At 42.3% G+C, this 17,522-nt stretch overlaps 1 protein-coding gene across 2 annotated transcripts; it reads right to left on the bottom strand.

Annotated features, from left to right (window-relative positions):
* Positions 1-268: 268 nt before the first annotated feature.
* prpf8 (pre-mRNA processing factor 8) lies at positions 269-16,447 on the bottom strand. 2 transcript variants are annotated; one of them, XM_073481214.1, is made up of 43 exons: positions 16,280-16,447; positions 15,524-15,644; positions 15,249-15,417; positions 14,936-15,100; positions 14,596-14,814; positions 14,295-14,507; positions 13,991-14,116; positions 13,727-13,832; positions 13,203-13,393; positions 12,958-13,077; positions 12,649-12,838; positions 12,115-12,234; positions 11,719-11,853; positions 11,465-11,594; positions 11,155-11,351; positions 10,564-10,770; positions 9,909-10,072; positions 9,667-9,793; positions 9,318-9,510; positions 8,970-9,157; positions 8,579-8,817; positions 8,266-8,412; positions 7,917-8,127; positions 7,657-7,773; positions 7,298-7,545; positions 7,026-7,205; positions 6,747-6,882; positions 6,244-6,413; positions 5,824-5,953; positions 5,559-5,705; positions 5,239-5,399; positions 4,933-5,124; positions 4,211-4,448; positions 3,957-4,085; positions 3,730-3,843; positions 3,427-3,600; positions 3,060-3,253; positions 2,708-2,947; positions 2,451-2,592; positions 2,163-2,303; positions 1,894-2,033; positions 1,518-1,720; positions 269-859 (listed from the first exon to the last, which is right to left on the bottom strand). In XM_073481214.1, exons 2-43 carry the CDS (start codon positions 15,630-15,632, stop codon positions 705-707), a joined length of 7,017 nt encoding a protein of 2,338 aa, XP_073337315.1. In that variant the 5' UTR covers positions 15,633-15,644; positions 16,280-16,447; the 3' UTR covers positions 269-704. The 2 variants fall into 2 exon arrangements, with proteins under 2 accessions (XP_073337315.1, XP_073337317.1); XM_073481216.1 differs by having other exon boundaries at positions 15,524-15,641.
* Positions 16,448-17,522: the final 1,075 nt, after the last annotated feature.

Raw genomic sequence — 17,522 nt, 5'->3', positions numbered from 1 at the left:
CAATAAAATGTCAATCACATAATTAAAATAAAAGCCAGACAACTACACTTTACTACAGTACAAACTACAGTAAAATGTGCATGAGCAGGAACCAAAACAAGTGGGTGGTGTTGACCTGCGGCCTTCCCCCCAAAAAAAGGGAAGCAAGCCAAAAAAAGGTTCCCCTGTACAGTCAAAATTAACATGCATGCCACCTAATTATCTTCTGGTAAACAGATATTGTATAGTGTTATTACAATATAAGAATAAAAGCAGATTATGAGACACGTTCATAAAAAAAGTGATCTTTATTTAAACCCAAGCTACGATGTCACAAGATGTACAGTACAACATGGTAACTGGCATGAAAATACAAACTTTCAATTTCATTTCTCAATGCGCTAAAGGGAAGTAAGTCTTTACCCTTTCTGAAACAATATTAATTGACAAATATTACACTGAAGTATTGTGTACTTTAAACTACACACAAATGCACATATGCGTAGATGTAAAGGAGAAGAAAGTAGTAGAGAGTGGGGAACAAAACAAAACATTGGTAGAAAATATCAAAAAAATTACTTCTAAAATGTCCTTAAGCCTTTACACAAAGATTTCCAAACATCACAGTTACATGTGTTCAATAGAAATATTACAAGGGCTGTTCTGGACCGGCTCCACATGATTCTTGCAGAGCTATCTACAAAACGTGTGCAGAACGGCTGCTCTCAGGCGTACATGTCCTCGCGGTCTGCATTATAGATCTCACCCTCCTGCAGTGAGGCAAAGTTTAGGAAGTGCGAGGGCCGGTGGACTTCATGGTAGAACTCCTTGGGGTTGGCCAGCTGCAGGTCGTACTTCATGTTGGGGTCATGGCGCACACCTGTAGTAAGACAAGTGAACAAAACGGTTACTTCAGCTCAACTATTCTGCCAAATATATATGTTTTCTACACCTTGGTGTCAGGGCACGATGATATGAATGAGTCAAGTATGACAGCCTTGCTTAAAAGGTGCATGATGCAACTTATTTCTGGGCTTATAAACAGAGACAGATGTCTTGATAAAATGAATGGAAGTTTGCAAGAAATGCTGAAATAGTTTTAAAATCTACTTTAAGGCCACAAGTTTACATTTGAGTTCATAAACAAAAGAGCAAAACAGGATTGTATTTTGATTTCCGGTGGGGTGAGAACAAAAACAAAAAAAAGAAGCCTACATAGTGCACCTTTAATAAGCCATTGTTTATAACATTTAAATAGCACAGTGCAGGGTATTGAGCTGTTAGCAGAACCAGTAAAATCAATCAAGCTGAAATGGGGACAGAGTGGGAATATGTCAATATATGGCACAGATATATGTCACAAAGTAAAATAAACAGCCGATGGATGTGGCCACACAGATTCCAACTGTTTTTAAAACATAATGATTGAGGTCATCTAATAAAAGCATGAATCAAAAGCATAAAATAAAAGTTCATCTAATGGAAGTATAAAATACAATTCATCTACATGTATGAGAATAAAAACTATAGCTACTGACCCATGAAGTTGTAGTTCCAGGACACCTGTCCAGGCACCATGAAGAAGCCCAAGAAGCGGTCAGAGAGCAGCATCTGCACTCTTTCATAGTGGGATGGCAGGTAGCCTTTAGGGTTGTTGCCCTTGTCTGTGTTCTGCCTGCCCCACTCATAGCCGCTGGGTGTCAGCTTGTAGGCTGTAAGCGTGCACGAGCCTGGGGTGAAGCTTAAAACCAGAGGAAAAAGTTCATTTAATCATCATTCTACTGACAATTATCCCTTTATAACTGTGACGCATTATAGTTTTAAAACTTTGTAGCTTGCTTCCTGTAGCAAAAAGTCTTTCCAGAAAAAAAAAAAAAGTCCACCACAGTATTACAAAAGGTTATCATAACCTACCTGCAGGTGATGATGATGGTCTTCTCTCCATCCCAAGAAGGGTTGTCAGCCATGATCTTGGCATGGGTGGTGACGTCCTGTGGGGACAGCTGGGGTGACTCATTAGGCTGCGTATGGATCCAGCCGAGGGGCTCCATTTCCTGTTTGAGGAACGTAAAAAAAATTAGAAAGTGCTGGGACAACAAAAAACAGACTTTGAACCTGTTCCATCCATCACAAAAATTGTAAAATGAGCTGCGACATTATCTCAAACTGCATGCGAGTCTTACTTTGAGGTATTCATGACCAGGCAGCTGGTTGGGCAGGTGGACTGTCTGGTGTGTCCCCCACTGTGGCACCATGACGATGCAACGGATCTCCTTCACCTGAGGGTTGTCTGGTGGGCTGGTGCCATACAGATAGCCTGCAATCTAAAAAAAAAAAAAAAAAAAATAGACACGGTTTGTTTCTTTACTTGCACAGAAGTGATGAGTGATACTCGAGCAGAGATGTCAAGATATGCATCAATATAAAAAAAGTCAAAGGAAACAGATCGTCTATAAAATTCTCCTACATACCTGTGCCCGCAGATCTGAGATGCAGATAAACTTCTTGAGGACGTTCTTGGGCAGGATGTAGGTGTAGCCTGTCTCTTTGATGTCATCAGATGAAACGTAGATATGGTTGGTTCGCAGATGGAGGTTAGCAGCAGATATGGCCCTGAAGGAGGAGAGGAAGAAGGAAAATTAAAGCCAATTCATATGGAAAACAAAAACTGTGAGCCTAGTCACCCATTTACTATTGTTATAGTGTCAAAAAAAAAAAATCTGTGTACCTGACTCTCCACTCTGTCTTAGAGGAGAAGGTCTGTGTCTCATAGTTGGAGGTGGTGGAGGTGATGATCTCGTCACCGTGCTTGTTCACAGTTCTGGTCTGTGTGGCCGTGAGCTGCGACTGCTCTTTAGTCTGCTTCTCAATCTCAGCAATCTGCTGACGCTGCTGTGACGGAGCGGAGATCTCCATACCCAGGATGATGTCACGGATCTCAGACTGGGTCAGCGAGGCCACGTTCACACTGAATGACGGCAAGAGAAGCATCGACTATTAATGCGAGTCTCACTTTAATCCATTCTATTAACTTATCTTTTTTTTTTTCAGCAAAATGTCAGCTCTTTGTTAACACTCACTTGTTCTTTTTGCCATAATCTGCCAGAATGAGATCTTTGAGCTGCACTTCCACCTTGATCCACTCCTCGTCAGTGAGCGTGGGCCAGATGTGATGGGGCTCAGTGATCGTTGTCTTGTCAGGTTTCAGGATCACCTTAGCGCGGTCGTTGTTGACATGGAGCGCTCTGAGGATCAGGATGAGTCGAGAGAAGGCCTAGAGATGGAGCAGACCACCAAACACAGACTATTTACACAGGGGATAAGCTGATGTCGCAAAAATAAATGCACCTCAATGAGCTTTGTTGGAAAGCCAGCTTGGATCAATAGGATATAAATGTAATACTATCCATTCAGTCTATGTTTCTCATGGGACAGAGTGAAACTCACTGTGTAAGATGAGATGGTCTTGAGCCAGTCGTCATAGAGGTTGAACAGCACCATCTGAGGCTCTGTAGCCTTCAGGATCAGGTCTCCAAACTTCTCCACCTTCAGACAGGCCTGGAAGGGCAGCTGCAACTCAGAGCCTTTGATCACAATGTTGGGGAAGTCGAGCAAGTGGACCTGCACAGAGAGAACGACATTAGAACTGGAGAAAATTGGGAGCATGTATAAAACTTTGAGAAATTACTTTGAGACGATCCTTCAAGGCTTGTCATTGTTATAACAGCGGTTAGCTTGAAAGAGTCTCACCTCCAGAGGGTCCAACATGCCCTTCCTGGTGACAATGATCTGTTTCGGCTGCTCTTCCACTGGGAGGGAGCGAATCAGGGCAGCCACTTCTTCAGCTGTCTTCCATTTGGCCAGCTACAGAGGAATAAGCAGAATAAACAACAAATGAGCAATCAAATCACTAAACACAATCAAATATAAATATAAAATCAAATATAAATATTAGTGGTGGTAGATCAGGGCTTTACCTGTCCCAGACGTTTCTGTCCAGCCCACACAGATGTGTGAATGATCTTGAGGAAGAGCTGTCCAGTCCTGGGGTTGAAGATGAAAATAGCTCCATTGATGGGCTTCGTTGTCAAGTTACCCTCAAACGTCTGTTGAGATAGATGGAGAAACATGTGACTAAATTCAAAGGGTCAAGCAGTTACTCCAGAACAAATCATGCATTGTTATGGGACAATTACTCTTTAATCTTATAATCAAAACGGTCGGTCCTCACCTTGTGGATGGTGACTCTGTACACATTGGTGTCATCTACGAACCAGATGATCTGGTTGGAGAAGAGTTCACCGTAGTTCTGTGAGGACAGGTAAGGCTCAGTGGGCTCGGAGGAGTACAGCTGCAGACCTTTGCGGATGCGCTCCCTGAGCACATACAGGGCAGGGTTGGCCTTCATGATCTTGGCCATGGCCTGCTGGATCAGAGGCTTGCTTCCGGGGAACCAGTTACCATAACCACTACAGAGGAGATACAATGACAGAGTTAAATACTAACGAAAGATTGTTTTTTTCCTTTTTATTTTCTGCTGTTGATACCCTGAAAAAAAAAAAAAAATCTCAAAACACAGGGGAGATCAGAGTATAACATCATTGGAACTGATGTGACTTACTACTGCAGACAGTTACATTCATGTACAACAAGTTAGGAGGCTAGTGTGAAGACTTCAAAGGCTACTGTAGAGCACACTTATTGACATGAACAAGTGGATGCCAAAATCCAGGCAGAGCTGTCAAGAATTTGGCTGGCAATATCCTTGTTTATTTTTACACACCTAAAATACACTGGAGCTCACTTTACATCAGAAGGAACACTGCTTGGCCTTCCTCAACCAACAAACAATGCAACTGTTGCCTGAAGCCAAGATAACTCTTCATCTTAACTATGTTCAAATTATAATGCAACACCCTATTTTTTCATGTATCCAGACAGAAAAATCCTAACCTGTGGAGGTTGTAAGCCAAGTCAATAGCAATGAGCACCCCTGTGGGGGAGGGGTAGATACTCATGTTGTCGGTGGTGTAGTCCAGGAACTTGGCCCTGGCGTATCGCTCAATGTCATGGGAGTCATAGTCACCCCAACGCAGCTGAATGTCGATCCAGTACTTCTGTGTGGTGGTGCTGTCCATCACGTCCCTGTAGGAGGAGGAGAACATTTTAACTTATAGAAGACAAGACAATGGACATTTAAAAACACCTCCAGGAAGACAGTGTGTGAAAAGAAGGTAAATATAGTGTCAGCAGTCATACTTTGAGTCAGCAAGCAGAGATGGTCGAGAGACGTTCCACTTGTATGATGCGAAAAGGAGGATGTCTGCACAGGATGAGTTCATCTTGTACGACTTCCTGGGGTGGATGGTCTCCTTCTGCACCGTCTCAATCTCCAGAGCATCCAGCTCCTGATCAAACACCTAAAAAACAAAAACAGAAAAAGTTATTATTACGTCAACAGTAAAGCAGGTAAAAAAGTAATTTAAGAACAAACTTCAGCTTGCTATATTTCTGCTGTAATGCTGAGTAAAAAGATAGTCCATAAGGAGGTCAAATAAAATATATATAATAAAACCTACCTGACAGAGATCCATGACAATGCTCTCATGAATCTTCTGCCACAAGTGAGCCCTGAAGATCTGAATAAGGGAGATCTTCAGTGTGGGGATCTTGCCGTGCATGAAGATTCCTGTCAGGTCAAGTTGTACCTGGAAACCGACGTACACCTGAAAACGGAAGAAGAAAAAATGTAGCGGTTAAGAAAGTTATTCATTCTTCACTTTTCTGTCAGGAATATAAAAATCTGTCTGAAGAGATACATTTATAAATGTTGGTTGTACTGACGTTGGCTCTGTTAATGGTGGGTGACCACCAAAGTGTGAAGCGACGGTTGGGGATTTGGTTCAGACCGGACCTCTGGGCATTAGTCAGCTTCTTCCACTTCATGGACTCCTCAAAGCCACTGGCCTTCTCCCTAAAGTCCAGACATTGAGACAAATTATGCTTTTTTTAAAAGGAAGGACTAACATGTAAAACAAGTCCACAACTTAAAAAAGGAGTTTCATGGGCAGTACACAATTAGACAGAAAATAGAAATCAAACATACAAAGAACAGAAAGTGTTAAGTGTTTTGGTCGTGCCATTTTTTTAAGAAACACACTTAGCTGCAGAGACCAAGGTCGGGGTACTCTCCCTCCTTAAGGGTTGTTTAAGCCTTACAAGCATTATACACTACCAACTATCTTAATGTCAAAATGCTCTTACCAGAAGAGACCCTCCCAGGTGGGGAAGTAAGTGCCTTTGAAGAGTGTGTGTTCTAGGATGCCCTCCACACCGCCCAGAGCCTGGATCATGTCTGTGCGGTAGTTGTTCAGGTTCCACAGTTTGCCGTCGTGCCTCTGGTGGGTCCACCAGAACGGATTCTGCTTCAGCACCTGCACAGAGACATCAATTCATATAAATGCATGTTGATGGCAAATGCAGAATTTTAAATGCAACATTTCACTTTGTTAACATAAAAATTGGAAGCATTTTGGTATGTTACTGTTTGAATTACACTTAAAACAACAAATCCCTGGTACATCTGGGGATAAAAAATAACAATGTTCGGCCCTCTAAATCCTCAAGGGATCCAAAAGGGTCACAATTTTCTCAGATTAGACTGAAGGATATCTGAATTATTAAATAATAATAAATTATAATACGATACAAATAATTTTATCAGGATACTTTTGCTTATCACCATATCAGTTGTGTCTTCATCATACCTGATACTGTTTGAAATCTGTCCTGACTCTCCAGCCTTTGTCATAAGCCAGTGTGTGTCTGTCCTTCTGGAAAAGTGTGTTGATACGGGGGATGCCTCTGTCCCATGAGTCCTCCAAATCTTCCAGGGTCAGACGCCTGAAGCACAGGAAGACACACGAATATTTACCTTGTCTAGCTTCAGCTCACATTTCTTAGAATAAATACTATGAGTAGAACAGCAGATACTATGAATCTAGTTCTCGATAGACGTCCCAAACAAATGTTGTCCAATCAAATACCTGTTCTGGGCGATGGCCTCCTGTCTTTTCAGGGCGTACTCAGCCCAAACTCTCTGGGAGTCGATGAACTCGCTCTCCCACGGCTGAATGTAACGATAAAGGTTAGGAATCAGCTGATCTTCTTCGTGGCTCATTCCAGACCTGAAGTGGGTGATACCCACATCTGTCTGCTTGGACCACCTGGTGGAGAGCGAGAAAAATTAAAGCCCAGCTTGCTAAATTAATTCACCGACCAGAGATCAAGACAACAAATAACCTGCATCCTGACTTACCGCAGGTCTGACTGTGGAATAAGCACGTGGCCCATGGACAGCATGCCAAGGCCACCCAACTCTTTGGGAGTGTAGAAGACGACAGGAGGGAAACGGCTAGGCATTTTGGAGTTCAGGCCGATCTTGATACGTGTCTGGATCTTGTTCTCGCACTTCACCAGCAGGTCCAGGAGCTCCTGGGTATTGACCACAGCCTCTCGGAAGTACGTCATCAGACCGATCAGAGCCGTGTTCCATTTGTTCACAATCTGGGAAGAGAGGGGACATAGTGAAATATTCTGACAAAGTAACCTCTTACCATTTTTTTTTTAAAACAGTACATGACACAGCTCTTGTGTTTAGAGAGGTTTTCTTCTGACCTTGGTGAATGTGGTGGATCCAGAGGCCATCAGGATCTGACGCACTCTGTTGTGGAAGCGCTGCATTGACTCATCATCAACACGCAAGAAACACTGCGCTGTCCTCTCTTTGGTTACCTACACACATGCAAATATAATAGAAGTTTAAAAACAGGAATGTGATCATTTAAAGAAATACAAAGATTACAATATGAAAATGTTAGTGCTGTCTTGAGATGCATTCCCATAATAGTTGCTTATTATGGGCATTACTTCCTCACCTCATTCTGCAGGTTCCACACACCGTCTTTGTGAGTAAACTCTTCATAGCTGGTGCGGCACTTTGGCAGGATGCGGCACTCAAAGCCACACATGTTGAAGAGCAGGTTGGGGTTGTCTTTGCTGTAGACTGAAACAAAGCTGTTCTCCCACTGGACTGTGGTTACCGATCTGGGCAGACGGTTCTTGATGTCCCAGAACACAGCGCGACCACTGTTAAGATAAGATAAGAAAAGTTATGACTGCTTGTCTCCAAATCTGGTACAATAAGTTTAACGTTCAATATGAAATAAGATTTCATAACACGATAAACTATGAGCTTGAGAGGTAAAATCTTGAGGTGGAACTCACAGGTTGACATCATGCTTCATCAGTCTCATGCGTGCATCGCGAGGCCAGCACTTCTTGTTGTTATAACCCACGATGTTCTCATTGTTGGGGTCTGGGTGCTCCGTCAGGTACCTCTGGATCAGATCTCTGGCCTCGTCAGCAGAGAACCTGGTAGAGCCATAAAAAAAGACACATGACTTAAATTTAATCAGCAAAAATAGAAAAATCTGCTCTGTTTGGCAGTCAAGCAGAGGTGTGTAACCAAGACTGAATCATTTTTAAAAAGCATGGTAGTTGGTAGAAACTTTCCAAAGCGATATGTCACAAAACCCACCTGAAGAAGATGTGGATGCGGTCGATGTAGCGACAGTACAGTCTGATTGGGTGGGCGCTCTCAGTGGCTGTGTCCTGGAAACTGAGGAAATCATTGGGCATCTGAGGTGGACCGGCCATCTCGCTGGCACGGTGCAAGCCGAGCACCAGCAGGTCCATCACCAGGCCGTAGTACTGTACGATGAATGAGGCAAACTGGAGCCCCCTGATGATACCATAGGAGTTGGTGTGGTTCATATCCTACATGAAAAAAGAGAGGAAAACCTTTGGATCAAATACCACTATAAAGTTGAAACTGGATCAAAATGCAAAGTTAGTTCTCAAAGAGCTCTAAGGAATCATCTATAAGTCAACAGGAATACAACAGATATAAAATTAACAAGAGTGTTTACCTTGTAGTTGATGACCACGTTGTTCTTCGCCGTCATATAATCAGCGATGTTGTGGTCAACGATAAGACGCAGCAGCCTGTTGAGCAGAGTCAGATCAATCTTCTCGTACATCTTCTCATAGCGGGACTCCAGCATCACGTTGCACTCTCCTTCCGCCGTCTCCCAAACGTCCTGCAGGTTGTTGATGCCTGTGGAGAATCAACAAAAGCTTTCAGATAATGTTTGACTTTAGGTCCTGCAAACATAAAAGTAATTTTAAGATGATATGCGTGTAATCAACCAAAGTTTAATTCCGTCTAAAATTATTCAGTTATTACACAGTTTGATTTTATGTGAGTAGATCCTGACCTTGGCACCACTTGTAGACCAGCAGTGGTGGTGGTTCAGTGTCAGCAGGTTTGATCCAGGGTGGGAAGAGGCGTCTCTTGTCTGCCTCGTACCACAGGTACTGGTCCAGGTAGGCATCAGTGATCTTCTCCAGGGGCTCTACATCGTACACAGGCACCAGATGACTGTACAAGTCCATGAACTCAATGCCCACCTAGAAAAGAAGAAGTTGTTCTGAGACTGACAGGACATCTGTTTTGTTTGTAAATTGACAAAGATTGGAAGATGGAAGTCATATTTTCAACCAATGCTTTGCCCTTAACTGTGGAAATCTAAATTAAAAATATTATCTGTACGTCTTGGTCCTGACCTCTTTGAAGGCTCTCTGGGTGAGCAGGTGACGTTTGATCCTGGACAAGGCCTCGTGAGGATTGTCGTACGCCTGCTCTATCAGCCCCAGCTCCTCCCTCTGACTCTGGTTCAGACGAGACTTCACACTACGAGACACAGAAATACGAAATAATGATGCAGAGAAAAAAAACATTCGGACACTTGTGCGTTGTCTTTTGTGAAAAACATTTGCAGATAAAAGGTGGTCATGATGAAATTTACCTGTACGCCTCCTTGAGCCTCTCCAAGGCCAGGATGAGCAGCTTGGTGTCATGTTTGTAGGACAGCGGAGGGAAGGGGATGGGCGAGAACCGCCGACTCTCCAGCCAATGAACAGTGGTGGTGTAAATGGCTACAGCCTCTTCAGCTGTGATGTAGGGGCCATCCTGTAGGCAGAACATTAACACTTTGATGAATAGAGGCAATAGCTATAATTACCTCTTCATATATTTAGTCGTTTATAGGAAATACAGATGTGAGGAATTAAAAAAAAAATGTAGCAAGACATCATAGTTTATCTCATCAGAAGTAATATCTGAAAGGTGACGGGCCAACTGCAGTTGCAGCCAGTGATGATTGAGAGTCCCCATTCATTTCAATATTCCTCCAGTTCTTACGCACAGGCAAGCAGACCAATGCAAGTGCGCCTTTGTAAGAGGACTTCATTCAAAACGTCATTCAAAACGTCACTGGGAATTTCTGTGAGATCATTATATTCATCTTTCCTCATCTGCTAAAGGCAGCACATTGATAATCAGTTACACGTATGAGACCAAAAAGTTCTAAAATGAAATTGAACAACTTAACAGTCCAACCTATATTTCATTGGAAAGTGTGTTCTTAGTGTTTCCTTTTGGAGCTTTTTTCTGTGCGTTACCTTCAGGTAGTTGTGCTGCCTCTCCTGCTCAGCTTTCAGGTACAGACGAGTCAGCCTCCCCAGGTTCTTCTTGCACACTGTCTTGTCTACAGTGGCTCCACGGCGGATTCGCTCACGGTTGTAGTGGGCAGTGTTGGTCCACCAGTCAGCTTTAGCTTTCACGTAGCGCAGGATCATGTTCTCAATGGGAGTGGGCAGGCCTGGCACCTGTATGATGGAGGGGGTGGGAATTAAGAATCAGTATTTAGTTCATTCTTACGCAACTTTAAAAAAGAGACACGTTTTGAACTGTTTCAATCAGTTCTGTATTGTATAAGAAATGTTAGGTCTTAAACTAAAGGAAAATGTTGTATTGTAACATTTCTAACGACAACTAACACATATGCCAAGACAGATAAGAAAAACCGATCAGAACACAAACAAACACAAACTCAATCTGAAGCAGTCCAAGTGATGTTACACTTTAAGCACTCAAACTGAGCCCAGGCATGTAACATTTTACTTCACGAATCCTAAAATGGAGAATTTCTTAAAGGATTATCTGATTAATCATCGTCTTTTATTAATGTGGAAGTGATCTCTGTAACTGACCTTCCACGGGATGTTAGCCTTCCAGCACCTCCAGGATTCACTGAGGTGCTGCAGGATGGTTCTGGCCTTGTTCTGTTTGATGCCCTCGGGCATCATGTCCAAGATGTCGTGCATCACAGCAGCACGCAACTCCAGGTCAAAGTGAGACTCCACACGCTGTTTGGTAACCGTCTTGGCTACGCCCTTAGAGTGACGTCCTGTTGGGGGAAACAGTTGCTGCTTAAATGAAGCAAACCTCAGTGCATCATACCACTTTGTTGCTGAAATAAACGTGGCCATCAGAAAAACATGGAGAGGTGTTTATGCATACCTTCAAACTGCCTGGCCAGCAGATTCCCCAGCCACCTCTCCAACAGCGGAGTGATTCCTCTCATGAAGAACAGCCACACTCTCCAGCCGGGAGCCCAGAAGCCACAACCTGGGCCCTTGCCCACAGGACCCTGATCCATAAGAAAAAAAACGCACATCTTATTTTTCGATGCCAAGCTGGTGACAAATCTTTTCTTAAGGACACTGAACAAAATACAAAAAGGTTGGCAGATAAAATACACCAAGTTTACTTACAGTGTTGAACCTGTAGTAGATGAGATGCTTCAGATCTTTGCACATCCTGATTTGTCTCATCAACTTGTACTTGTAGCGGTACATGCCTGTCAACTGACCTACATGAGCGAAGATGTACTGCAGCCCATCAGCCAACTACAACAGAGGGGAAATTCAAGTATTAGTCAAATGTGAAATACTGTAAAATAAACTTCAAAAACATTTCTGACAAATACAAAAAACAGGCTACCTTCTAAACAGCAAAGAGCTGACTTTAGAAAAGTGAAAGAATCATCAAAATGGCCTAAAAGTTCATCCTTGTGTCTTACACATTAAGTAGTAGTTAAGCTGTGTTAGTACCCTTGCCCAGTAGAAGTAAAATATTGTTCTGGTGTGCAGTTTCTTTACTGAACTCACCTGGAAGGCATCGACATTTCCCAGTCTGTACTGCACGTGGCTGTCCACCACCAGCTTGCTCAGACGCAGCACCTCTCTGCACAAGTGGAAGGCATTGCCGAATCGAGACTTCTTTCTTTCCTGGGGGAGAGAAACAAGAACTTAGTTGCAGTTGTCAAGAAGCTCAAACTCCTCAAATTGATTCAGAGCAGGAAATTACAATAAAAAGTTAGTAAGTTGACCCATAAAAAGAAATTTTAAGAAAAATGATCCGGTTTCACATCAAATCAAGTTGAACTCTTAACTTTAAAAAATGTAAACAATATCTGAACAGTGAAGGACCAACTGCAGCTGCAGCCAGGAATAAAAACAGTCACCATTCATTTCAATATTCCTCAAGTTCTTACGCACAGACAAGCAGACCAATGCAAGTGCGCCTTTGTAAGAGGACTTCATTCAAAACTAGAAACATTTAATATACATTCTAATTGATCATGTAGGCAGAAAACAATGTTTAAGGAGTAAAAACGGGTGGATCTGCCCTGGAGACTTTACCTTTGTGGTCAGTGTCTTGACAGGCTTCAGGTTGAAGTTGTAGTCAAGATGCAGGTAGTTTAAGTTCTTACGATGGATAAGCAGGTTGAGCATGTTGTAGCCTTGTCTGCAAACCTGCAACCCCACCTCCACCCAGTCCAGCTTGGTGGACTGAAAGAACTTGGTGGCCTTGAAGGAGCGGAACAGATACCTGAAAGACCAAAGAGGATAATCTTCAGAGAAAAAATACTGATTGGTGAGCAAAAAACAGCTTAAACGTAGAAAAATGGGTTAACAGGAAATCTGAACAAAGCGTGTAATGATGCTCACCTCTTCTTCTGAGCCTTTGGTGGTCGGTGTTTGAGTGCATTGAGCACATAGTACTTGAGCAGTTTCTGGTATGACACTCGCACTTTGACTGGCTGTCCTGCTGGGCAGTGCTCACGGTACCTGTAGAATAATTATCACCCGACATTTAGAGTTTCTCAAAAATGATCATTGCATGTCTGAATTATATAAATTAAACCATTTTTTTTATCAGTAAGTATATTCAAACATGTCAGTAGTTTGCTCACCAGTTCTTGATCAGGGGGATATCAATGGCACGCCTTGTACGCCCCGACCTGAGGTTGAAGGGCCTCGGTGCCCACAGGAGAGCAATGCCGTTGGCCGTGTTGTCTGTGTAGAGTGGAGTCTCCTTGAGGAAGGGCTCCACATACTCAGGAAGCTCAAACTCCTCATCGTCATCAGGCAGAGGCTCCTGACTCTGAGCGGAGGAAAGAAGAATACATATATTAAGTATCTAAGGTTGAGCTGACTTGTAAAAATAAGTGAATTGTAAACAAAAGTGATCTCCATTTAAAATCAATTTGAACTTAAAACTTTCAATAATTGAAGTAATATTCGAACAGTGACGGACCAACTGCAGCTGCAGCCAGGATAAAAAGAATCACTGTTCATTTCGATATTCCTCCATTTGTTACGCACAAACAAGCAGACCAATGCAAGTGCGCCTTTGTAAGAGGTCTTCATTCAAAATTTCACATGATGTTTTCTACTAAAGTCAAAAGGTGGATATTCAGCCACTGTCATCACTTACCTTGACAGAATGTCTGTGTGAAATGGGGTTGATCAGCGGGTCAAAGTAGAACGCTGGGAGATCTGGATCCTCTGTCTTGATAAACACCACGTTTGGTGTATGATACCTGCAGGGATAAAGTCATGAGTATCTACTCACTGCTTACAGCCAGTGTGAAAGATGTTGTAGCCAATTTAGTAAACGAGTGAGCAAAGAGGTTTAGGGGCATTTCACATCTTTTGTTGTTATAATTTCAACTTTAAAATTAACTCATTCATTTCTCACCAGGTGAGGTGGACGTGGTGCGGCAAGTTGTTGTACAGGTAGGGGAAAGCGATTTTGTATTCTGTCCTGATAGGCTGTCGGATGATGATCTTGTTGATGTCGTTGAACTCATTCCAGTCTTCATCCCTGCAAGAGAAACACACCAATCAGCTATGGCACAAATGATCTTGTATCTCTTTTTATTTGGGGTTAACAGGATAACAACTCAAACAACAACAAAAAACATGATCCAAATGTAAAATTAAGGAAAAAGACTAACAAGAGTTTTAACATATATGAGCGTGCAAGTGTTGAGTGGCCTTACTGGAGGTTGATGTCTCTGACCAGTGGCTCAAACTTCGGTCCCCCAGGGATGGCCATATTTAAGGCCTTGGAAGTGAAGAAGGCCTTGAGGTCAAACAGATAAAAGTAGTTGAAATCCACCAGGTCTGTCAGCAGCTGATTGGCCAAGCGGTACAGTGTGGACATCATAGGCAGTGTGAACTGCCAGCGGCGGTAGGTGGTGCCGTTCACAAACCTGAAAAGGGCACAAATTAGTTATTGTTGTTTAAATTCGTTGAATATGTCAAACGTGTTAGTCTTCAAAGAGTGACATGATGGCTTACTTGGTGGTGTCTTTGAGGGGCTGGTGCTCATAGAACCACTCCACGCATGAAGAGTCCTCCTCAGGGTCCAGCTCCATCTGGATGGCCTCCAGTGGCTCCACATCGAGGATGTTGTCAGCGTAGTCAAGCGGTGGCTCCTCATCATCAAATGGTGGAAAGCGCATCCTCTTGAAGTGCCGACGATCACGCTTCTCACGACGCATCATGATCCACATGGTGCTGGGAGGAGGATATGGGAAACCAATTATTATAAATACGTGGAAATATAAATTACAATGCGCTTGATAACATATCAGTACAGCATGGAGTGTTTAGCTTCTCCTAAACCACACTTCCTTACCCCCACTGTGCGATGTAGACTGGCTCTATGACCCAGGGGATTTCATTCACAAAGGAAATAGCTCCAGTGATGTGGTAGAGGACCGGCACATCTCGAATCTGTTCCCAGGGCATAGGCATGTTTTCCAGCAGCTTCAGCACTGCGTGGGGCATGTACTTGAGAGCACTGTTCAATGAAAAGAAATATACAGGATGAGCTACGTTACTGGTGATGGATCTTCTTAGCCAATGAGTGAATATGTTTAAAAAAAAAAAGAAACCGTGCACATTTCATTCTATCTAAACTGGTTTATTATTGTATCATATATTCTTACCCCAGGTAAACTCTCTTGTCATGACGAAACTTCCTATTGGTCATGTCTCCATGGTCCCTGATGATCTTGCGGACGTGCTCAGGTGGCATGTCTTCCTTCTGAGCATCCACAAAGCCAAACTTTCTCTTTTCTGAGTAGCGCTTTGCCTGCAACTGCTGCCATTTTCTTGCTGTAATGTTGGAAAACATTTCAAATAAATGAGAAAATTAATTATGTCGTTTCAAGCTTTAAAAATCACACAATGAATGTACTACATTGAGTGAATGTCAACATACCTTTCTCTTGCAGTTTTTCCTCGGACATGTAGTCTGGGACTGGCGTAGGAGGGGGTACACCTGGTGGCATCCCTGCAGGGACCCCTCTGTAGGGGAAGGTAGCTGCCATGGCGCCTCACTACTAACAACAAACATCAAACAAAGACTGCATATTAACACTGACACTGCATGTGTTGTACGAGTTTTGTTTTAATGAGCCAACTCAATTTAAGGGCAACTCTCCGTTACATGAGCACACCGAGTTATCTGGCTTGCTCCAACATTTCGTAGGTTATTCGCCGAAATCTTACCTACTCTACAAACCAAGCAAAGTTAAACCGCAATGGATTAAATTGAAACGACTGTTGTTTAATTTGACAGAAACACGTAGCTATTCCTTGGCTTAATAGGACACACAACTGTTACACATTAACTTGGCAATGAAATCTCCATACAGACAGTCAGCTAGCGGTTAGCTTGCTAGCTTACCAACATGGCTTCTCTTGCGGCACAAACTGTCCGGTTACGCACATCTTAAAACAACAGCAAACCTCACGTATTACTCATTCAGTGGACTTCTCATTTTAAAGTACAATCAATCGACTCTTCACCACAAATTTCACGACAAGTTTGCATAACCTTATGTCGAGTTAGACATAGTTGTAGATTAGGCCAAACGTGGGTGAAGCGGTAAGCTAGCAAAATGCTAAAACTAGCATACCAGCTAACGACTGAATGTTAAGTAACAAAAACGAAAATGCTTGCAAATCCACGCACCTTGCTACCTTTACTCCCGGGGCAACTTCTTAACGTTGAAGATAGCCTTGTTCCATACACAGTGGGCTACCACAACATTGCTCTTTCAGGGATGTATCGTCCTTTTTCCGTTTCACTGTTGTGTTGATTTGTCTTCATAAAACTGCATCACGCACGATGAACGACGGCGGCCACACGATGAGCGTAGTTCAGTGGAAATCACGGACAGCAGCTACGCCGGAAACGAGTATTTCTTACCACTGAACAGAGAGGGCCCTACGCTCAAAGATACGCAAGCGTTGGTCAAGCGCAATTCTGCAAATACCCGGATGTTGTCATTTCCGGCACATTACTGCCCCCTGTAGTATCGGGGTGCAGCATACAGGGTAGAAACAGCAAACACAAAGGATTTCACTATACTTAATAAATAAACTTTATTTATTTATTTATTTATTTATTTATTTATTTATTCATTTATGTATTAATAATGATGACTTCAGTATACAGCTATTTACACTGTAGTATGTTTTATAGGGTGCAATAATATGCAAGCAAATATAAAGATACACATGTAAATAAAGACATATAGATTCAAGTGCATAATAAACAAATAAATAACTAAAGGGGAAAAAATGTTTTTCAACACACTCCCTTGGCGCCTGGATCTATTGTAACTTGGACACCCTATAAAACATGCTCAGTGATGATAACTAACTAACTAACTAACTAAATAAATAAATAAATAAATAGGTTTAGGATTATATTTTTTTATCTCCATAAATATCCATTAGCTGGGGTGGAGGACACATTGAAGTAGCTTACATTTACTCAAAAGCTGTAGTGAAGTACAATGTATTCAATGTATTTGTACTTTACTGGAGTATTTCCATGTTATTTTCTGCTTCTACAAAAAGTAGTTCAGAGTTTTAAAAATTACCCAAAGGTTGTATGTGAGTAAGTAAGTTAAAGTCTTAAGGTATCTGATGTAAAATGTAAATGTAAAAATGTGTTTAATTATTACACATACAAGTACAGGTAAATTATACATATATTTAAATGGGGGATATTCTAACAAATCTTAATTTGAGTACACAACACAGGCTTGTAAAATGAAATGCAAGTTTTACACGTTTTTTTGCTTAAATATTTGCTTTTGTTTATATTTGTTGTGGATTTCTAATTTTATTTTGTAATGCCACTTTTATTCTGAAATAACTGACCGGAAGAATAGAGTGGGTGTTGATGTCAGAGGGGCAGGTCTGTC

Source organism: Pagrus major, chromosome 2, assembly GCF_040436345.1.
Source record: "Pagrus major chromosome 2, Pma_NU_1.0".
NCBI classification, from domain to species: domain Eukaryota; kingdom Metazoa; phylum Chordata; class Actinopteri; order Spariformes; family Sparidae; genus Pagrus; species Pagrus major.
This window is presented reverse-complemented; position numbering and strand designations above follow the sequence as displayed.